This window comes from Rhinolophus ferrumequinum, chromosome 16, assembly GCF_004115265.2.
Source record: "Rhinolophus ferrumequinum isolate MPI-CBG mRhiFer1 chromosome 16, mRhiFer1_v1.p, whole genome shotgun sequence".
In the NCBI taxonomy this organism is placed as follows: Eukaryota; Metazoa; Chordata; class Mammalia; order Chiroptera; family Rhinolophidae; genus Rhinolophus; species Rhinolophus ferrumequinum.
Genome location: NC_046299.1, coordinates 28061712 through 28086068, shown reverse-complemented (window position 1 = coordinate 28086068; position 24357 = coordinate 28061712). Strand labels below are relative to the sequence as shown.

The following is a 24357-nucleotide window of genomic DNA, read 5'->3' as shown; positions in this document are numbered from 1 at the left end:
GTAAGGAGGTGGTCCAACTTCATTTTTTTGCATGTGTCTGTCCAGGTTTCCCAGCACCATTTATTGAATAGACTGTCATTACTCCATCGTACATTCTTGCTTCCATTGTCGTAGATTAAATGGCCATATAGGCGTGGATTTATTTCTGGACTCTCTATTCTGTTCCATTGATCTATGTGTCTGTTTTTATGCCAGTACCATGCTGTTTTGATTACTGTAGCCTTGTAGTATAATTTGAAGTCAGGTATTGTTATACCTCCCACTTTGTTCTTATTTCTCAAGATTGCCTTTGCTATTCGGGGTCTTTTATGGTCCCATATAAATTTTAGGATTATATGTTCTATTTCTGTGAAAAACGACGTTGGCAGTTTGATAGGAATTGCATTGAATATGTATATTGCCTTAGGCAGTATGGACATTTTAACTATATTAATTCTTCCTATCCATGAACATGATATGTGTTTCCATCTATTTATATCTTCCTTCATTCCTTTCTTCAGTGTCTTATAATTTTCTGAGTATAGATCTTTTACTTCTTTGGTTAAATTTATTCCCAGGTATTTTATAGTCTTTGGAGCGATTGTAAATGGGATTGTTTTTTTAATTTCTCCTTCTGATGTTTTATTATTGGTATATACAAATGCAACTGATTTCTGAATATTAATTTTGTATCCTGCCACTTTACTAAATTCATCTATCAAGACCTATTTATAATTAGTGCTTTTTGTGGCCTATTTTTTTAAACTTTTTTTTATTAGTTTCAGGTGCACAAAACAATGTAATAGTTAGACATTTATCATTTATATCCCTCACACTGTGACAACCCCCCTCCCCCATCCACTATCCCTCTGACATCGCACACAGCCATTACATTTCCATTGTCTCTATTCCTAATGCTGTACTCCACTTCTTGTAAGTATATATATATAAATATATACATAGTTACATATATTTTATATATATATATATATATATATATATATATATATATATATATATATATATAAAATTGTAGTTGACATTCATTATTCTTCAGCTTTAGCTTCAGGTGTACAGTGCAGTGATCAGGCATCTACATCATCCTGAGGTGGTCTCCCTAACGAGACAAGTGTCCATCGGATACTCTACAAAATCTTTACAACATTATTGATTACATTCCCCAAATTGACTTTTGTGACCCTGGGGCAATCTTATGGTTACTGACTGTGCTTTCTAATCCCCTCACTTTCCCCCTTATCCCCACCCCCCTCCCATCTAGCATCCCTCAGTTTTTCCTCTATGTTTCTGAGACTGTTTCTGATTTGTTCATTCATTTATTCTTTTCTTTAGATTCCATATATAAGTGAGATCGTATGGTATTTGTCTTTCTCTGTCTGACTTATTTCACTTAACATAATGTTCTCTAGGAACATCCATGTTGTTGCAAATGGTAAGATTTCTTTCTTCTTTATGGCTGCGTAATACTCCATTGTATAAATGTACCACAGCTTCTTAATCCAGTCGTCTACCGATGGGCATTTCAGTTGTTTCCGTGTCTTGGCTATTGTGTATAGTGCTGCAATAAACATAGGGGTGCATAAATGTTTTTGAATTAGAGTTTTGGATTTCTCTGGATAGATACCTAGGAGTGGAATTGCTGGATCATAAGGCAGTTCCATTTTCAGATTTTTGAGATACCTCCATACTGTTTTCCATAGTGGCTGCACCAATCTGCAATCCCACCAATAGGGTTCCCTTTTCTCCACATCCTCGCCAGCACTTGTTGTTTGTTGATTTATTGATGATAGCCATTTTGACTGGGGTGAGGTGGTATCTCATCGTGGTTTTTATTTGCATTTCTCTAATGATTAGTGAGATTGAGCATTTTTTCATATGTCTGTTTGCCATCTGTATGTCCTTTTTAGAAAAATGTTTTTTCATGTCCTCTGCCCACTTTTTAATTGGATTGTTTTCTTTGAATTGAGCTGACTTTTTTTATAAATTTGGGATATTAAACCCTTATCTCATATATCATTGGCAAATATTTTTTCCCATTCAGTAGGATCCTTTTTTGTTTTATTAATGGTTTCCTGTGCTGTGAAAAAACTTTTTAGCTTGATGTAATCCCACATGTTTATTTTTTCTCTTACTTCTCTTGCCCAAGGGGATATATCAGTAAAAATCTTATTCCAGGTAATGTCTGTAAAGTTTCTTCCTATATTTTCTTCTAGGAATTTTATGGTTTCAGATCTTACATTTAATCCATTTTGAATTTATTTTTGTATATAGTATAAGGAGGTGGTCCAGCTTCATTTTTTCACATGTGTCTGTCCAGGTTTCCCAGCACCATTTATTGAATAGACTGTCTTTACCCCACTGTAAATTCTTGCTTCTATTGTCGTCGATTAAATGACCATATGGTCATGGATTTATTTCTGGGCTCTCTACTCTGTTCTATTGATCTATGTGTCTGTGTTCATGCCAGTACCATGCTGTTTTGATTACTGTAGCTTTGTAGTATAATTTGATGTCAGGTATCATTATACCTCCCACTTTGTTTTTATTTCTCAAGATTGTTGTGGCCTATTTTTTTAAAAATCTTTGCAGAGTTCAAGGTCACAAAGACTTTCTCTTATAATATTATTGACTATAATGCCAACTGGAATTGAAAAAAATTTGAAAAAGAGACTTTTTCTTATGCTTCACACTAGAGGTGTTATAGGTTTATTTTTTAAAGGATGGGGAAAATTAGAGGAGACAGTGTTGAGGAATGTTATTCCTGCCGTTAGGGGAGAGGTAGATGATAGCTAACACACTGGACAGAAAAAGCATCTGGCTTGTTCAAATGTGTCTAGAGAGTCTTGCCCTGCAATCTTGTAGCCTCCCCTTTCTTTAGAGTGGAATGAAACAGAGTTTATATTCAGGTGGTACAGAGCCTAGCCCGGTGACAACTGGGGTGGTGTCAATGTCCTTCGGATCAACCAGAGATTTCAAGGTAAAATGCTGTAAAATGTGGGTCAGTAGTAAAAACAGCTCCATGCGGGCCAGGCCTTCTCCAGCACAAACTCTTTTTCCTAAAAATGACACATAAATTAAATATTCATTTAATTCTATTTCTGAGTTAGCACACAGAGTGACTTTAAAAATATGAAACAACTCTGGGTGGTGAACACACAATGTAATTTATAGATGATGTGATACAGAATTGCACACCTGAAATCTATGTAATTTTACTAACAATTGTCACCCCAATAAATTTAAAAAATAAAAAAAAATATATGAAACAATTAAATAAATATATTAATAAAAGACTAATTAACCAATGGATTCTTCTAGCTACATTGAAACCTGGCTTTCTTCATTTCCTTAGCACATATTTTTGCGTGCGTGATATATAAAAAAAATCTTTTCTACGCACCCATGTTGGATTTGCTTTGCTGAAGCTTGTCAGTGACATTTTTCTACACACACACACACTCTTTCACATATCCCAATTGGCATGAGACACACAGTCTACTTTTCCATCTACCTCCAACCCAAGACTCAACAGCAGATTTACTTCTCCTTATCTGGACTCTAAAGGATAATCTTAACTTTGTCATGTCCCTGCTTTAAAAAATTTCAAGAGCTTACCATTGCACAGTATAAAGAGAAATGTCACAAACTAGCCACGAGCTTTACTAATTATTTATCAATCCCAAACAGACTGGCAATTTCAAGTGTTATCTCAGATTCCAAGTCATTCCTCCAAATGAAATAGTCTTCCCCTCTGCTCTGCCTGCTGATATTCTCCATATCCTTCTAGATCCAGTTCAGGTGTCTTTTATTGTACGGAAACTTCTTTGACGTGCTTAAGGTATGTAATTCACTCCCTTCTCTTTTCCACAACCCACAAATTAATGCTTCTAATATAGCACACTTCACATGAAATTATAATTATTCGTCTGTCTCACAGATTGGAATATAAGCTCTTAAGGTAAGATCTTGTAATGGTACCCGCAGAGTCAGGACAAAAGCAAGCCTGCAAGCCCTGTGATATAAATGGAAATCTCGAGCAGACTCATTATGTAATAGTGGCCCAAATACAGGAAGAAAGCTAAGGAGGAGTACAGCAGTGTCTTGCTTTGCAATCATCTCTGGATATTGCACATGATATTGGGAACACAAGACCAAGGGTTACTTGATACCTATTTTCTTAGGTATTTAATCAGGAGCAAATCTCCAAATTTTGACTCTGTTTCAGTGACTTCTATAGGAAAGGCCTTTCACTCTGTATTCTTCCCACTGTTTCTCCTTGGGAGGGTGCTGAAAATTCTCTGTTTCTTCACCCTTCCAGGCCCATTCTGTGTGTGTTTGTCTTTTATGTTTACTCTGTGTTAAGGAGATTCCTATGGAATGCATAAACCCAGAAGTTAGTTCCCCCCTGGGTTCTGAATAAATTTAGAGGATTAGATGTTGACACAGTCAGAGTATTACTTGCTCAATCCCACCCTGCCAGGCCACAATTTAGGCAGCGGCTGTATTTCTCTACCTAATGATGCATCTCCTGTTGAGGCATCCACTCCCTCTTTGCTAAAGATCTCTTTGGTTTCAGGTAATATCCTCCTTTCCTTGTTCCTTCCAACCGAGGATGGTAACGTCTTGCTGTTGGTGCTAGCCCCTGAGTACTTTACAACACCTTCTTACCATAATCCAACACCATAATCCTGCTCATACCTCTGAAAACAGTCTTTTTATTAAACTTTCTTTAATTGACCTTTTTGCGTATGCCACCTATTTCTTTCCAGGACCCTGACAAATTAAAGGAAGATACTCAAATGCTACTTCCTGCAAGAAATTTCCCCTTACCCTCCATCTGCTCTGCCCTCTGCCCCTCTCTACTTCAAAAGGCAAGAATCAGGAGCTTCCCTTTCTGGGCTCCCACAACAGCCCCTTGAGAGCATTTGTCTCTCTGGAGTCTCATTGTTAATTTGCCTTCCTCTCTCCTAGAGAGGGGATCTGTTTGTTGTTCACATTTATACCCTTGGATTTGAACATGAGTCTGCTACATATACGGTCCTCAGTGAAGTGTATTGAGTGAACTGGCTTCCCCGGGCAGGTGAGAAAGGTCTTCGTGGAACTGGACGTCTGGGAGGAGCTCGTGGGAATCTCAGTAGTGGGTTATGGGACAGAACTCAGGGAGCAGCCTCCAATCCAAGGAGAACCTGGACTTTGGGAGTGGTGCCTCTGGCCTCCTACAAATGACAATTTGTCCAGACCAGAGTCACCTCCATGCAAAGCCCTGCCTCATGTCATTTGATCCCTGATGTACAGATAAAAATGAAGCTTGCTTGCCTGCTGAAAAAGCCATGAAGTAGTCACTCTTCTTAAAGTTGCCCTTTTCATCCAGGAAGTGGCCAGGATCAAACTGATCGGGGTTGGGAAACTCTTTGTCATCGTGCAGGAGAGAAGTCAGAGATACATATACAGTTGTGCCCTGGCATAAAAAGAAACAGATAAACTGGATTATAAAGAAGGTCATGGAGCTTGGGCGGGGAAAAAAAAGTCCCTTATCTAATCCTTTTGTTTTATAGATGAGGAGACTGAGGCATGAAAAGGAGAATTTATTTACATCATGTCACAAAAGAAATTAATGACCAAGCTTAACAAGTCTTAAATCATATAATGCCAGTCCAGGGCACTGTTCACTGATTCCAAGGCCATCCTCTTCAGTTTGTAGCCTGACACCAGCACTTGCTTTTCAGAAAATTTAGGAAGATCCCTGGAGTACATTGTTCTTAACAAATAAATTGCACTATTGTCTAAAAGTGCTGATGTCACTGAAAATCCAACTCATTCTCTTTGAAACCAAGTATGAGATCTTCTTAAAACTCTACTTGAGTGGCCATATTCTTGAAAACCATTTCCTTCCCCATCAGGATGAGGGTCTGGTAAGTGTCCCCTCCTCCTACTATATTCTTTCAATTGAATTGTTTCATATTTTATTCATGAAAATTTTGACAAATAAGTGAAACAGATAGTTGGTGAGGCAGAGGGAGTATAGGCTACTGGTTAAGTGGCAGGAGTAATAAAACATACCCTAGAAAGCAGAGAAGTGGACAGCAGATTGGGCTAATGGACAGGCAGTGTACTGAAAATCCTGTGGTAATCTAAGCAGTATTGTATTTATAAAATTGTATCAACAAACTAGAAGGAAAAGAGCATGTGGTCAGAGGGCGAGATATCTGAGTTATGACTGGCAATACTTGTAGAAGGTTAGGCCACCTGTAATTCTACTACTGTGATAGTTGATAACCTAAGATTCCTAAGGAGGAGCATAGATGAAATACATAGGATTTCTCACCTTGGGTAGAAGATATTCTCTAAACGTAGTATCCTGAGTCACTGAATGGGGCAGACTGTTGGGGACAAGGTCTATGTATCTCTGGATCTCGTGTACCACAGCATCCGTGTAGGGCATACTGCTCCTGTCCTGCATGCAGGGGCTCCGGTGTCTGCCAACCACACGCTCAATCTCTTCCTGGATTTTAGCTGGCAAGGTAGGAGTCAGAATTAATGTGAAATGGAAAAGACATGAAATGATTTTCTTTTTTATTATTTTTCAATTACAGTTGACATACACTATTATGTTATTTTCATGTGTACAACACAGTGATTAGAGATTTATGTAATTTACGAAGTGATCACCGCGATAAATCTCATACTCATCTGACACCATACCTAGTTATTACAATATTCTAGACTACATTCCTTATGCTATGTTTTACATCCATGACTATTTTATAACTACCAATTTGTACTTCTTAATCCCTTCCCCTTTTTCAGCCTCCCCCAATCCCCAATGCCTCTTCCATCTGGCGACCATAAAAATGTTCTCTGTATCTATGAGTTCATTTCTTTTGTGTTTGTTAGTTTATTTTGTTCTTTCGATTCCACATAAAAGTGAAATCATATGATATTTGTCTTTCTCTGTCTGACTTACTCCACTCAGTAAAATACCTTCTAGGTCCATCCATGTTGTTGCAGATGGCAAGATTTCATTCTTTTATATGCCTGAAAAATATTCCATTGTATATATGCACCACCTCTTCTATATCCATTCATCCATTGATGGATACCCAGGATGCCTTTATATCTTGACTACTGTAAATAATGATGCAGTGAACATATGGATGCACATGTCCCTTCTAAGTAGTGTTTTCAGTCTTTGGATAAATACCCAGAAGTGGGATTACTGGGTCATTCTTTAGCTCTTGTTATAAATAGACTTTGTTTTAAAGTCTATTTTGTCTGGTAGGAGTATTGCTACTCCAACTTTTTTGTTTGTTTGTTTCCATTTTCATGTAATATCTTTTTCCATCCCTTTACTTTCAGTCTGTGTTTGTCTGAAGTATCTTGTAGGCAGCATATGTCAGGGTCTTGTTTTCTTATCCATTCAGCCACCCTGTCTTTTGATTAGAGTACTTAATCCACTTATATTAAAAGTCATTGTATATATATAGTTATTGCCATTTTACTATTCATATTTTTGATTGTTTTTCTTCTCCTCCTCCTTCTTAAAAAAGTCCCTCTAACATTTCTTGTAATACTGGTTTGGTGTTGATCAGCTCCTTTAGCTTTTTCTTGTCTGGAAAGCCCTTTATCTGTCCTTCAATTCTAAATGATAGCTTTGCTGGGTAGAGTAATCTTGGTTTTATGTCCTTACTTTTCATCACTTTGAATATTATGTGCCAATCCCTTCTGATCTGCAAAGTTTCTGTTGAAAAATCAGCTGACAGTCTTATGAAAGCTCACTTGTAGGTAACTAACTGCTTTTCTCTTGCTGCTTTTAAGATTCTCTTTTTGTCTTTAACTTTTGGCATTTTAATTATGATGTGTCTTGGTGTTGGCCTCTTTGGATTCATCTTATTTGGGACTCTCTTCGCTTTCTGGACTTGTATGTCTATTTCCTTTGCCAGGTTAGGGAAGTTTTCTATCATTATTTCTTCTAATAGGTTTTCATTTTTTTGTTCTTTCTCTTCTCCTTCTGGTACCTCTATGATGAGAATGTTGGTATGCTTGATGTTGTCCCAGAAGCCCTATAAACTATCCTCACTTTTTTTGGATTCTTTTTTTCTTTTTGCTGTTCTGATTGGCTATTTTCTGCTACCCTATCTTCTAAATCACTGATTTATTTCTCTGCTTCATCTACCGTTGATTCCCTCTAATGTAACATTTCAATTGTTGTATTCTTCATTTCTGAGTGATTCTTTGTAATATTTTCTAGCTCCATTTTCATGTTTCCTATCTCTTTGTTGAAGTTTTCACTGAGATCATTGCGCATCCGTATAGCCAGTGTTTTGAAGTCTGCATCTGGCAGATTGCTTGTTTTCATTTTGTTTAGTTCTTTTTCTGGAGCTTTGTTCTGTTCTTTTATTTGGGACATGTTTCTCTGTACCCCATTTTGGCTGCTTCCCTGTGTTTATTTCTATATATTAAGTAGGACTGTTATGTCTCCCAGTCTTAGTAGAGTGGTATTATGTAGTAGGTGTCTTGTGGGGCCCAGTGGCAATAGTCTCCCCAGTCACCTGAGCCAGGTGCTCCAGGTGTGTCCCTTGCGTGGGTTGTGTGTCCTGTTGTAGTTGAGCCCTGGTTGCTGTTTGCACATGAATGGGAAGGACTGACCCTCAGGCTCACTGGTTGAGTACTGCCTGTGACTACAGTGGAGGAGCTGTTATGCAGGCGCTGACAATAAGGAGCAGGATTTGCTTCAGCAGGGCTCAGGTGCCTGCCCAGTCTGCCCTTTGGATGTGTCATTCTTGGAGGAAGCTGGGTGGTGCTATAGCTAGGTCCAAAGCTGGCCACCTGATATGCTACTCCTGGGGCCCTCTGGGAGGGGGCCCACTGCAGGCCAAGTTCAGCTGCAGCCCGTGCTCTGCTGGGGCCCACCTAGCATCAGCTATAAAGCAATCCACCGGTGGCTGCCAACTTCACTGGGCTTGGAGGTGCCTTGAGAGGCTAAGCTGTGAACTGAGGCTGGCTGCTGCTAGTGCCAGGCTTGGGGCTGCTCACCAAGTGGTATGGGACATGCTGAAGCCAGATTCTGCTTGTTTGGGTTTTGAAAACCCTTGAGAGAGTTTAGGAAAGTCCACCGCATGAGCCAAGACAGGCCGTTTAAGTGGTAAAGCCAGTGGAAGTGGCTTGGGTGTGCCCCAACACTTCCCCTCCCAATTTTTAACCACCACATGTGGCTGTGGGACCAGCCCATTCTGTGTCTCCGTCCTTCTTACCAGTCTTGAGGTCGCTTCTTCTGTATGTCCTTAGTTGCAGGACTTCCATTCACCAAGACTTCAGGCAATTTTCAATGATGGTTGTTCTGTAGTTTAGTTATAATTTTGATGTGGTTGTGAGAGGAAGCGAGCACAGTATTTAACTACTCTGTCATCTTGACCTGGGCTCTGAAATGACCTTCTTAATTATAGTTACATAGTGGTGGGAGATGGGAAAAAGGGAAAATCACATACAGCTACTTCCATAAGGGAAAAAAACAAACAGAATTTCAGTTTCCCAGGCAAATTGGAATTTCATTAGAGACTTAAATATATATACATAAAACACAATTGTACCATGAAATTCATTTGTCAACACTGATTCTCTATTTTGTGTACTTTTGTTTGATAGAATTAGGGGTCTAGGATCTTGAAGGCTCTCTACAAACCATGTAGTTTAACCCCTTTTTGTATGCCAGTTTTTGTTTTAAATATGTATGTTCCAAGAGGGTAAGAGCTATCCAGTAAATGCTTAATAAATAGAGCAATTAAATAAGATGTTTAGCTGACTCAGCACATAGGAACAAGAACTAAGTTAACATTTAGAAAGCAAAATTCAACAGGCATGCTGTATTATTTATTATATAACTTTATAATTCCTCAAAATGGCTCAATGTATTGGGTATTTTATGTAAAATGAAGAAACATGGACAGACACATGCAAAAAAATGAAACTAGACCACCTCCTTACACCACATACAAAAATAAATACAAAATGGCTTAAAGACTTAAAGGTAAGATCTGAAACCATAAAATTCCTAGAAGAAAATATAGGAAGAAACTTCACAGACATTACCTGGAATAAGATTTTTACTGATATATCCCCTCGCACAAGGGAAGTAAGAGAAAAAAATAAATGTGTGGGATTACATCAAACTAAAAAGTTTTTTCACAGCAAAGGAAACCATCAATAAAACAAAAAGGGATCCTACTGAATGGGAAAAGATATTTGCCAATGATATATCCAATAAGGGTTTAATATCCCAAATTTATAAAAAAACTCACTCAACTCAACTCCAAAAAAACAAACAACCCAATTAAAAAATGGGCAGAGGACATGAAGAGACATTTTTCTAAAAAGGACATACAGATGGCAAACAGACATATGAAAAACATGCTCCACCTCACTAACCATCAGAGAAATGCAAATAAAAACCACAATGAGATACCACCTCACCCCAGTCAAAATGGCTATCATCAATAAATCAACAAACAAGTGCTGGTGAGGATGTGGAGAAAAGGAACCCTTGTGCACTGTTGGTGGGATTGCAGATTGGTGCAGCCACTATGGAAAACAGTATGGAGGTATCTCAAAAATCTGAAAATGGAACTACCTTATAATCCAGCAATTCCACTCATAGGTATCTATCCGGAGAAATCCAAAACTATAATTCAAAAAAATTTATGCACTCCTATGTTTATTGCAGCAATACACAATAGCCAAGACATGGAAACAACCAAAATGCCCATCGGTAGATGACTAGATTAAGGAAGGTACATTTATACAATGGAGTATTAGGCAGCAATAAAGAAGAAAGAAATCTTACCATTTGAACAACATGGATGGACCTAGAGAACACTATGTTAAGTGAAATAAGTCAGACAGAGAAAGACAAATACCATATGATCTCACTTATATGTGGAATCTAAAGAAGAGAATAAGTGAATGAACTAATCAGAAACAGTTTCAGAGACATAAAGGAAAAACTGAGGGTTGCTAGATGGGGGACGGTGGGGACAAGGGAGAAGGTGAGGGGATTAGAAAGCACAGTCAGTAACCACAAGATTGCCACAGGGTTACAAAAGTTAATTTGGGGAATATAATCAATAATGTAAAGATTTTGTAGGGTATCCGATGGACACTTGTCTCATTAGGGAGACCACCTCAGGATGATGTAGATGCCTGATCACTGCACTTACACCTGAAGCTGAAGCTGAACAATAACGAATGTCAACTAGAAGTTCGTGTGTGTGTGTGTGTGTGTACTTACAAGAAGCGGAGTACAGCATTAGGAATAGAGACAGTGGAAATGTAATGGCTGTGTGCGATGTCAGAGGGATAGTGGATGGGGGGAGGGAGGGTTGACACAGTGTGAGGGATATAAATGATAAACGTCTAAGTATTACTTTGTTTTGTGCACCTGAAACTAATAAAAAAATTTTTTTTTTAATGAGGAAACAGATCCAGAAAAGTAAGTATATTTCTTAAGGACATCAGGTGTTATGTAGTTTTTCTCATTTCCAAACCCACGATCTCAGAAATTGAACAAGACTGAAAGTAATTTGTATTAGTGAATTATACTTTTCCTTTACCTACAAAGTATATCAAGTTAATAATACATAATTTAAGTAGGACTATCTATTAGTTAACTTTTATTAACTAATAAGCTTATTAACTTTTTCTTATGATGGAAAGACTCTATGAATGTTAGGAAGTATTGTCATCTCCCTTAAACAGATGAGGAACCAGCATATCTGGAAAGAGGTAATCATGAGTCTGAGGTCACACAGCTACTACTCCAATACCACATTGCCACTTTGGTCAAATGGTATTCAACTACAGCCGGAAGAATATGTCTTTGTAATGGAGCATATAAAAATTCTATGGCTTAATAGCTATAAAGAAGAAAAGGTTAGGAATTTTAGAGAAGATTTAAACTTCACCTTCTCAGGTTGAGATGCTAGAATTTGTCTAGAAACAAGTGATTATATAAAGTGGTTAGGAACTGTTTATAAAATCAGATGATTAGTAGAATGGCACAGTGAGAGATGAAGATGGGAAGAAAGAAAAGGAAAATATAAATGGACATGATGCAAGAAAAATCCCAAATGGGAACTGGAAATGGAAGCAATGGGGAAATATGACACAAGAAGGGTTTTTCCAACATATACAAGATGTAAAGGGTTGGAGAAAAATGGCATATACTATTTACAGTCATAATCAATATAGGTCTTATAAGAGTTAGTGAAGCTATGTGGCTAAAAGAGTCTGTGTCACATGAAAGAAATATATCACCATCATATCCCACAATGAACACAGGCAAAGGAATTGGAGGCTAAGCTTCTAAATGGCACCATTTGGAAAGCATCTCACTTGCTGTGGGAGAGCAGAAGTTTAAACAGAGTAGAAAGATCTGGTGCTGATGTCATGGAGATAAACTTTATGAGATTCAATTGTACTAAAAGTGTCTTAATGTGCCAAAACATGATATAGTGGTGAAGGAAACAATCCTCTTTGATGAGGATTCAATAAAAAAGAGGAGGAAAAATGGAAAAGTTGGAGTTGCAAGAGAAATCATGTTTGGGAGGAAAAACCTGTTTCTTCAAAAATATATAATTGAAAACAATTTTTCATTTTTTTTTCCATTTAAAGAATAAGTCCCTTTGGTAGAGAAAGACTGTAATTTTGTTGAGTCAATCTTTAGATTGCAAACTCATTTGAATAGAAGTATCTTTTGATGAAAATATACTTATCTGGACATGGAAGGGTATATCAAGTGATATCTTTTTAGAGAATGAGGAAGGCTAATTCTTTCCAGATCTTAAGATAACTCTGCTTACTTCACATGTCCTGATGCAAATCAAGGCCACTCTACAATTTACAATTTTGTTGTACATTGTTTAGGCAGGTGAAGAACGGGATACTCATCAGGATTACCTGCCAATTTCTACCTGGAATTTCATTCTGCCCACCCTCTGTGATCGTACCTGTGACCTCCGGGTGCTTCAGCAGGAGCAGGAGTCCATATCTCAGGGTGGTGCTCGTCGTCTCTGTCCCAGCAGAAAACACATCCCACACGGTAGTGATCAAGTTGTGCATGGTAAATTCAGACTGTTTATTGTGCTTTTCCTAGCAATGATATGTTAGAATTACTTGATAAGTAAAAGAGCCTTAAAGATAACATAAAATAACTCAATATAACATCATTGTTTGCTTGATTTGCTTATTTGGCAAATTAAGGCAGACATTCGAGAGGGCTATCGCTGAAGGTAAAGTTAGATGAGTTGTTAGGATTCCTTCAAATAGTTAAAATAAGTTCAGAGTTACAAACATTCCAATAAGTCCTTTGTGATTCCTCACTTTTTTACCCACAAGAGCCAATCAGTTCTTCCACAATTCTCTCAGATGTAATTTTTATCAAGTCATCACCGCCACTCACTGCCATTTCCAGCATCTATTGTCTATTTTATCATGTCTAAACTTCTCATTCAAGCCTCCAGAACCACCCACCCCTAAATGGCATCACTATTCCCAATGTCATCAGTCACTACACCCAGAAGAGTTCCTCAATTACAATCAAGATCCTATGAGAGAGCACACTTGATCACTGCAGTTATCATTCCCTAGACTTAGAGTTTCCTCTAAACCTACCTCATCTGAGAAGACTTTCTAGTGTATTTCCAAAGGTAAATCTTTCTAGATTTCTATCCATTCCTGTGTTCCCCCATAGGTTACATCTTCCATTCACGGAACTCATTTTATGAATGATAATATTTTTTTTATCATTAACATTCCATGTGTACATGCTTGGTTGTGTGTGTGCTTCAATCTGCTCCTAAATAAAGAACCAGCTTTAACATGGTAAATATAAAACCTTCTAAATTATTTTTAGTGAGAACTTAGAAATATCTCAAGACACCCAATATTGTGTGCACCAGCAATTAATACATCCTTAGGAGGAAGCATTTGTTTTACTATCCCAGTTTTACTGGGAAAATCAAAGCTAATCCATGAATCACATCACCCACAAAGATGAAGTAGCAGGTCAGGGTCATTTATACCTTTTCCATTTTAATCAGGAAGTAGTCAATGAAGTCTCGAGGGTTATTGAAATCCAGGGAATCTTGGTGTTCTTTCACTTTCTCCACAATAAAATTTTGTTGTTTAGCAATGTTTTTAAATAAATCATTATGACTTCCTGGGAGATAATGCATTACAAAAGGGAAAGCATTGTAGAGCTGAAAGAGTAAAGAATATTCATTAATCCACTCAGCAAACTATTACAGGCCCATATCAGACACTTTGCTATATGCTGAGTGGATAAAGATGAATAAAATATACTTCCTGCACTAGAACATACAGTATTTTACTGTATATAATGTGCTCCCATGCATAATGTGCACCGACGTTTTTGGCCCAAATTTTCAGGGAAAAAACTCTTTTAAGTTTTCAATTCAAATTTTTATTTGTTTACACTTATGTACTTGTTTTGGGTATTATAAAGGAATTTTAGCATTTATTTTTTAACGTATTATGGTACAAGAAAATTTATGTAACAAATTATTACGAAACACAAGAACAGACACAATGTACAAGAAATTTTATGTACTGGTGACAAGTTTATGATATCATTGAACATCTTTTCATATGTCTATGGCCATCTGTATTTCTCTTTGGAGAAATGTCTATTCAGGTCCTCTGCTCCCTTTTGAATTGGATTGTGTTTTTGGTGTTGAGTTGAATAAGTTCTTTATAAATTTTGGATATTAACCTGTTATCAGATGTATTATTGGTGAATATCTTCTTGCATTCAGGAGGCTGTCTTTTTTATTGGCATTTTAATTATGATGTATCTTGACAAGGGCTTCTTTGGGTTCATCTTGTTTGGGACTCTATGTGCTTCCTGGGTTTCAATGTCTATTTCCTTCTCTAGGTTAGGGAAGTTTTCAGTCATTATTTCTTCAAATATATTCTCAATGCCTTGTTCTCTCTCTTCTGGTACCCCTATGATGCAAATGTTGTTATGCTTGATCTTGTACCAGAGGCCTCTTAAACTAGCCTCACTTTTTTGGATTCTTTTTTCTTTTTGTTGTTCTGATTGGGTGTTTTCTGCTACCTGTCTTCCAAATCATTTTGATCCTCTGCTTCATTTAGTCTGCTAGTGATTCCTTCTAGGGCATTCTACATTTCAGTTATTGTATTCCTCACTTCTGACTGGTTCTTTTTTATGGTTTCTATGTGCTTTTTTATGCTTGCTATCTCTTTGTTGAAGTTCTCACTAAGTTCCTTGAGCATCCTTATAATCATTGTGTTGAACTCTGTATCTGGTAGGTTGCTTGCCTCCCTTTTGTTTAGTTATTTTTCTGGAGTTTTCTCCTATTCTTTCATTTGGGAGATATTTGTTTCCTCATTTGGGCTGCCTCTCTGTGTTTGTTTCTATGTGTTAGGTAGGGCTGCTATGTCCTCCAGTCTTGGCCAGGTGGCCATATATAGTAGATGCCCTGTGGGGCCCAGTGGCACAGGATCCCTGACCACCTACACTGGGTGCTCCAGGAGTGTCCCTCATGTGGGTTGGGTGTGCCCTCCTTTTGTAGTTGAACCTTAATTGCTATTGGCACATCAAGTGTGATTGACCATCATGCTGATTGGCTGTCGAGTTTGGCAACTTCCACAGCTTATGGGCTGCTGTGGAGGAGGCTTACCCTGTGGAGCGGGATTTGCTCCAATGGGCTCCAGTGCCTACTGATGTTGACTTTTGGGTGTGTCACTTGTGGGGCTAATTGTATGGTGCTCTGCTGTGGTCTGAAGCTGGCCTCTGGGTATGTTGGTCTGAGGCCTCTTGGGAGGGGCTCCAGTACAGGCCCAGGCCAGCCACTGCCTGTGATTTGCCTGGGACTACCTGGTAGGACCTACAAAGCAATCCATGTTTGGTTACTGCCTGTGATCACCTGGAGGCATGTGGGAGAGGCCACACTGCAAACCAAGGACAGCTGCTACCAGTACTGGGCCTGGAGAAGATCTACAAAAAGCCCAGGGCACCCCGAGTTAGCTTATTTTTCCTTAGGCATTTTACACCCTCAAGAATGTGCACATTGCCCTTCTTCATCTGGCCGTTCTCAATCCTAGACTTTACTGACTCTGCTTTAGACAATACCTTCATGACTTAAGGGCACTTGGTAGGCACTGAAGCAATTTATTCAGGTTGGTAGCTTGTATCAAACTAGATAGAGAATCGAGAAATCTATATTCTAGGTCTAGCTCATTTCTTGTCTTGGCTAGGCTACTTTGGAAATATGCATAATATCTCTGGTGATAGTTTCTTGTTCCAAAAAATGAGGAGTTGATTATTTGCTCTCCAGAGTCCTTCCCAGGTGTAACACATTATGACCTTATGATCCACAAAGAATTTTAGTTATAAATGATTGTATATCATAGGTTACTAACATTTTTCTGACTGTGTAGTATAGTAAGAAATATATTTTACACCACCACCCTCTTCATCCATAGATATAAAATTCAGAGAAAAAAAAGTTTTTCAAAAAATACCTTATTATATTTTGATGCACCATGATATAATATTTTTCTTTCTATTACTATATTTCATGTTTTAAATTTCATTTCAATACATTAAATTGCTTGATAACTCACTAAGTGGTTTCAAATGATAGTTTGATAAACATTACTTTAGCAATTTTAAAATAGGGTAAAGGGATGAGGTAGGCATGAGGAATAGATTAGAAAATTATTTTCCATTTAAAAAGAACTTTGACTTTACCTGTATCCAAAGGGTGCTTACAATGTTGAAGTTTTCAAGAAAATGCTTTAGCAAGGTTGACAATTTCTCATCACTGTAATCAAAACGATTCTGGAATATAATGGAGCAGATCACATTGCAGGGAACACAGGCCAGAAGGAAAGAAGGATCACAGGGAGATGCTAAAAACAATATAAGTTAAAAGTTAGAGGGGTGGCCAGATGGCTCAGTTGGTTAGAGCGCATGCTCTTGACAACAGGGTTGCCAGTTCGATTCCCACATGGGCCAGTGAGCTGCACCCTTCCACAACTAGATTGAAGGACAACGACTTGGAGCTGATGGGCCCTGGAAAAAACACACTGTTCTCCCATATTGCCCAATAAAAATTTTTTTAAAATTTAGAAAAACAAGTAAAAGTTAAAACAGAATTTTAGTATACATCTTAAGTTGACTGTTTAAAATAATTGAGAAGATTGACTTCTAAGATTCTTTACGTATAGGAGCTATCTGGACATGCCATCATCGCTATAAACTCAACAGGCCTAAAATAAAATGTATTGTCTTTCCCAAAACAAAACTGTGCAATCCAGTCCAATTTATTTATTAATTTCCCCCCAAGTATTCTCCCACTTACAATATTCTCCAAATAAGAGCCACAAGGTAATTTACAAGAGAGAGGTCATTCAAAAAATATCTTTAAAAGTGTAAAATTTAGCTCTCCGTGTGACTACTTCTTCATGATGCCCATAAGAAACTGAGTGACCTAATAAGAAAATCAAGAGACTGAGGAGACTTGAAATCATATTTCACAAAACACAGTTTTAAAAAGTTGGATATACTTTTCTTATAGAAGAGAGAATAATGAGAAAAATTGGAATTGCATTCAGATATTTGAAAAAATGTTATAGCATTGGAAATAGCTTTCTATATATAATAAAGAGTATGACTCCATATTTTGGTGTTTGGCTGCTGACAGCTTTTAAGCCTTACCTTTGCTTCCTCTACTCACATCTGGACAAACTGATAAAAAAAGGTCAATTGTTCCCTCCTTGGGCACAAGTAGGGTGTTTAAACCACACAAACCCTGGCCAGCACACAGAACCCTCATCTCCACCCCAACCCCCTTTAACCACCATAAAAACCTCAAGCCAGTATCCGTTCCCTACCCTGTCAAGCCATTTTTGGAGCCACCCTAGCCTCCACAGAAAGCCTCATTATGTCAATAATAAACCTTTTCATATACTATTGAGATGTGCGTGGCACCTTCAGTCTCAACATCTAAACCAAATTTTGAGTGGGTGGTCCATCCTGCCTCTTGTGTGGGAACTTCCAAAACACTACAACTCCAAAAGCAAACACTTAGCAGGGATCAAAAAGTAAAAGTTACAAGGAAAAAAGGCTCTACTCAACATGTGAACGAAAATTCCAACAGTTATAGTTATCCAGTGATGAAATGGGCTACCCTGAGACTGTGCGGTCACCATAGCTAGATGGAATCATACAGTCTGGGTGATCAAAGGTCAGGAAATTGAGAGAAGGTCATATTCACTATGAGAAAAAAATGAACCAGTTAATAATAAATTCTGCTTGAAATATAAATTAAGTGCACCAAATAATTCCCCAGATAATATGCATCGAAACCCAACATTCGTTGACTTACTAATTCCATTTCCAAAATTTTATTCTAAAAAAGTAGTCAGAAATAGGCAATGATTAATATGGATTGTATTGTTTTCATATTAATAGCAACAAAGAACTGAACAGTTTTCTGGCCAAAATTAAAAGACTGGTTAAATAAACTATGGTACATCCAAAATAATGGAATATTGTACTAATCTGTTAATAATGTTCTTAAAAAAGCATTTAATATTAAACATCTGAAACTTTTTAATATATTAAATTGAAACATAAGGTTACAGAACAATATATGCAGTATAAGCCTCATGTTCTTATCCCTTCTTTTGCTAGGTCTCCCTTCTATTCCTAGATAATATGTGTCAAAAGTCCAAACAATGTTCATTGATACTCTACCACCATTTTCAGAAATTTATTCTAAGGAAGAAATCAGAATTATACAAATATTTGTAATAATTGCATTTTTAATATTAGCAAAAGAAAAGGGAAACAACCCATCTGGACAGTAATATAACACTGGTTTAAAAACATGATGGCAATTCAAGATATAGAATACAGTATTATTTAGTTAATAATGTTCATGAAAAATATTTAAATATTGAGGTTAAAAACCACATGTATCTCATGATCCTGATCTTACTCCTTTCCTGACAAGTCTCCTGCCCAATCCTTTCTCTTCTACACCCTCTCCTAGTCCCACATGTGCCCACACATAGACACACTGTGCAGATTTATGCTACTGCAGCTGACTCCTTTCATACCTACATTCTATGTGAGCTATAATGCAGCCTATGCATGGAGAAGGTTTTGGCATGAATTCTACCACTGAACCACCAATGCTTTTTTTTTTTTTTTCAGTTTTACTGAAATACAATTAACTTTACCTCTTACTACTGTTATGTGAGCAAAAAGTAAACTTAATATTGTACATATCTCTCTGTAGTCTTTTTGTAGTAGCATGTAGTCTAGCCAAACTATGACCATTAATTACACAAAGAAATACACACCATTGGTTTTTCTTAATGCTTCCACCAGACACAAGGCTTCCTCTTGAATTCTGTCTTCAATAGTCTTCTTTCCCATTCCCATATTCCGCAAAACCATGAGGGAGAAACGCCGGGTTTGCTTCCATCCTTCTCCATTGCTGAAAACAATTCCTATTAGGCCAAAAAAAAAAGAGAGAGAGAGAGAAGAACTTCCATTGCCATGAATTATAGCCAAGAGTCTTTATCTCAGGAAATAATAATGACTCTTATGCAGAAATGTAAAAATAGGCTGGGCCAGCCTCAGGAATTCCCATTAAGCCCTAGTTCACCTGCCTTCTCTTTTAACCCAGCCCAGGATGTTACCATCAAGACTCTTGGTTTTACAGAGTACTAAACTATGCTTTGTCCATTAACTCCTCTAAACCTCTATGAACCAAGTGTTTTTTCTTCATTTAACTAATGAGAATACTGAAGATCATGGAGGGAAAATGCTTGCTCTTGGATTACACAGCTAATAAATTATGGTGAGCCCAAGTCATGGGTTAAATTTTCAGGGATTACTTTTGTGCATTGTAAGTAAATTTTAGGAGCAGCAATAAATGGAGTCAATTCTCAACAGAAGGAGAGACAGCTCTTGTGCAAAGGAAGCTCATGAAAATCTATTCCTCAGATAAGGAACATAGCCATAGCCCTTCTCATTTTAACATTTGCCCTCTATTTATTAAATCTCTTCCATGAAATGTGGTCTTAACTCCAAGGAAGTTCAACATCAGACTTCCAGTGTCAAGATGAGATCAGGAGGAAAAACAATGCTCCTAGGAAATTGTCCAGGAAGATCTTAGAGAACAATAGGAGGAAAGGACTGCATTCAGGCCATGTCTCTTTTTGCTGGAACCCAGTGACCCTCCAGAGCACTGGACAGCTTAACACCAGTTCCAAAAACAAATGGAAGATAGTTCAAGTTCTTAACTTAAAAAGCTTTTTCTAATATCAATTCCAATTCATACTTACTATGTGTTTCTCCATAATCCTCTTTTCAGAACATATTTGTGCTCTGTACTCTATTGAATAATTCAAATATTTCTAAAGCTGTTTTGGAAGAAGAGAAAATTGAAGGAGATGTTTGGAAATATTCCAAACTTACGTTGGTTCCATGCATACTATGCAAGCTTCCTAAAATAGCTTTTGGCAACCATGACTCAGGACATAAAACAAAATATTTGGTGAACAGGATCATTTAGTCAATTTCCTCTCCCCTCTTTTCTCTCTTTCTCATTATCTTTACAGGCCATAATTTAAAATGAACATGACTTAGTCACAGATTCATAGAACATTAATGGTTAATTGGTTTGGTCTCATTGGATTTAATGTTTCACGAAGACATTGTGTTACCTTCATAATTTTAAATATGGATTAATGATCCTGTATAGAAAAATGTCATCATTATGATATTTTCATAACTTTCTCTAAATGTTTATAATTTCTCAATTCCTTAGCCTATTCGGAATCTTTGCAACTTACAGATCTACACACACACATTCCCCAAATTAAAGCATACCTGATCCCTGGAAGATTTTGTCTATCACTGGAAAACTGCCCCTGCCAGAAAACTCCTCACTCCGATCAATCAGGGCTTCCTTCACTGCTTCATATCCATACAGCACCACAGTGGGGTTCATGCCAAAATACACGGTGAACACAGGGCCATACTCTTCTGCTAGCTAGCAATGGAACAGAAGATACAGATGAGTGAGAATTTCAAAACTAAAAATGTAGACAAGTGAGGAAAATATTTTTAACCTTATCAAAGAGACATTTTAATGTTCTTTCAGCCATTATAAAAGATTTCCACCTGAAACTAATATAACTAATGTAATATTGTATACCAACTATCTTTTAAATTTTTTTAAAAAGAAAAAAGTATATATTTTGGAAAAAATAAGAAAATACAAGTCATTGAATAAAAAAATTTTTTTTAATTCAACTTCTAGACCCAGTAATCTAATAATAAATTACTTTACTTAAATAGTAATTATCATTATATTATTAATAACATTGCTACTATTATCACCATCAATAGTTATCCTTTATTCAGCTCCCACTGTATGACAGGGTCTGTATCATAAATGTTATGCATATTATTTTGTTAACTTCTTTTCTGCCAAACCTGTAATTGCTCCAAATTTCTCCTTCCTTCCTATAGGTACAATAAATGATACGTTTCTCCTCCTGTTTCAGGGAAGTTCCTCCATCTTGCCACATGTGTAGACTAATAATCATCCCTCATCATCCATTCTCTACATGTTCTTTTAGCACCAGAGACCTCTACATTTTAATAATACATAAAGACATGGCAGCGGCGTCATGGACATTTCTCTGCTTCCTTATGTGGCCACGTGAATAAGTTTCCACGAACTGATGTTAGCAGAAGTGACGTGTGGAAATCCTACACTGTTGCATAAATGGTCACAGCATGCTCTCCATTTCTCCCCCTACCCATGGGTTGAAATGATAGCATGGAGATGGCCCTACCGGGACCATGCAAATGAGAACACTAGCCTAGGGACACGGGATGGTAAACTACAAGACCGAGAAAGACTGGTTCTCTGAAAGATCTCATGGAACAGAGGCAGTCCACCAGCACTCATCTCTCTATCATGTGAAATAGCAATAAACTCCTATCTTCTCTAAGCCATTGTATTATTGGAGTTGTTCACTCACGGTAGCTTATTCAATTTACTATATGATACAGGACTCATACTCTTTTATCATGTCCAATGTTGGAGTCCTTCTGCTACTTGACAATTCATTCTCCATAAAGCAACCAGAATGATCTTGTCACAGGCAAATGTTACCATGACAGTCCTTTAAGCACTTTATGGCATCACATAGCTCTCATGCTAAAGACAAATATCCTTAAAATCCTTGTTTTAAGACCTACATACTCTGGCCCCTGTTTACCTCTTCAATCTCATCTCACACCGTGTTTTTACTTATTCTCTGGGTTACAACCAAATTGGTCCTTTTTCAGATACTCCAACCAGTAATTCTCCTCCCATTTGAAAAAGTCTGGAACAAACTTTTATCTGTTCTTTGTCTGGCTAATGCGTAATCATTGTTTAGATCTCAGCTCCAACTTCACTTCCTCAGAGAACCTTTGGCTTACTGTTCCTCCCACCCCTGGTCCTCCAAGCTATATGGCCTCTTTCTACTATATCCCTGATACATGGCTTGTAATCATACACTTATTTGCATGATTACTTCACAACTACATGCCTACCCTCTAGATTGTAAATTCCATAGTGCTATGGTCTTTTTTCATTCACCATTGAAAATCCCCAGCATCTAACGTAGTACCTAACACCGAGTAGGCATTCAACAACTTGTGGAATATATGATATACTAATACCTTGTGTAAAATAATTATCATTCACTTTTTAAAGAAATGGAAGTTAAAGCTCAGAGATATTTTTAAAACTTGCCCCAAACTGTGAATTAACAAGTGGATGCACTGGGGTGCGGACACAATCTTTTTAAATCCAGAGAGAAAACACAAGGAGCTTCCAGGGGCCGTTGTCTGATAACTAGCCATCTCAGGGAAGACAAATTTCAGATAATTCTGTCCAGATTTAAAGAGCTATTGTTGTATAAATAGCTAAGAACAGAACACTTATTCACTCATTCATTAAGCACATATAATAGAAACTGTGAAAGTTTCTGAACATTTAGTTATTTCCTCAACTTCACATCACTGTGTACTTCTAGGAAAATTTTAGTGTTGTAACTCTGTAATCAGTAAATTTTTAAAAAATTAAAAGCAGTTTCATTACCATTAGGGTTCACCAAAAGGTAATTACTAAAAAGGGGACCTAGATCACAATGTGGACAGGAAATTCCATTTTTGGCAATTTCAACAATCATCTCATGGATCTCATTCTCTTCTGCCAGCCTTCTAGCTGTACCCCATTTAAATTCATGTCTGGGTACCCAATGGACACTTCGTTTTAAAACCACTTCTTTAAAACATAGTGTCTGGGACCATATTTTACTTAGATATAGGGCTGTCTTATCTATTCATTGCCAACAATTGGAAGAAAATTAATCATACTTTACCTTGCTTAAGGATTTGGGGATATTCTTAATATTTATCTGTAGAATATTTCCAATGATTGGGAGAGGAGTGGGTCCAGGTGGCAGCCTCCCTTTGGCATAGCGTCGGTTCCACAGAAAAAGGAGAATCAAGTAAGACAGACAAATTAGCAGGACTGTGAAGAGATCCATTAACGTACTCTGTGTAAAGGCTATCGAAAGCTTTTTAATCCAATGATTTTATAAATGAGTACAAGCTGATCACCAAACATGTACTAAGCCTTTGAACTTTTGGGTAAATACTGTTCTATCTTCAGTGTACTTTGTGATACTGGTAGAGATTAACAGCAAAACAAACAAAATATAAAAAGAACAAAAAACAAAATCAGATACCAACAACAGAATGGTGGTTACCAGAGGGGAGGAGAGGTGAGGAGAGGGCGAAGAGGGTAAATGGGGTCAAATATATGGTGACAGAAAGAGACTAGACTTTGGGTGGTGACCACACAATAGAGTATACAGATGGCGTATTATCGGTACACCTGAAATGTATATAATGTTATTAACCAATGTTACGCCAATACATTTAATTTTAAAAGTAGTCACCTTAGTATTGATAAATATCTAAGTTTTCAGTGGAAATCATAACTGAAAAATAACTCACTTCATATGATTTTATTCATATGTGGAATCTAAAGAACAAAATAAACAAAACAGAAACAAACTCATAAATACAGAGAACATATTCATGGTGGCCAGATGGAAGAGGCATTGGGGGTGGGCAAAAAAGGGGAAGAGATTAAAATATATACAAATTGGTAGTTATAAAATAGTCATGGGATGTAAAGCATAGCACAGGGAATATAGCCAGCAGTATTGTAATAA

General features: G+C 37.3%; 1 protein-coding gene across 1 annotated transcript; it reads right to left on the bottom strand.

Annotated features, from left to right (window-relative positions):
- Nucleotides 1-2668: 2668 nt before the first annotated feature.
- Nucleotides 2669-23711, bottom strand: LOC117036207 (cytochrome P450 2C21-like). The gene is made up of 9 exons (XM_033130947.1): nucleotides 23497-23711; nucleotides 20942-21104; nucleotides 19405-19554; nucleotides 16784-16944; nucleotides 14070-14246; nucleotides 12996-13137; nucleotides 6323-6510; nucleotides 5314-5455; nucleotides 2669-3053 (listed from the first exon to the last, which is right to left on the bottom strand). The coding sequence occupies exons 1-9, from the start codon at nucleotides 23662-23664 to the stop codon at nucleotides 2872-2874; spliced, it is 1473 nt and encodes a 490-aa protein (XP_032986838.1). The 5' UTR covers nucleotides 23665-23711; the 3' UTR covers nucleotides 2669-2871.
- Between the last annotated feature and the right edge of the window lie 646 nt (nucleotides 23712-24357).

Bases quoted from the DNA above. Each gene is read 5' to 3' on its own strand.
- LOC117036207 (XM_033130947.1), bottom strand. From the start codon at position 23,664: ATGGATCTCTTCACAGTCCTGCTAATTTGTCTGTCTTACTTGATTCTC. The intron at 19,555-20,941 runs GTATGCTTTAAT...TTGGCCTAATAG, and splicing joins CAAAATCTTCCAGGGATCAG to GAATTGTTTTCAGCAATGGA. The intron at 13,138-14,069 runs GTATAAATGACC...TATCATTGCTAG, and splicing joins TCCTGATTAAAATGGAAAAG to GAAAAGCACAATAAACAGTC.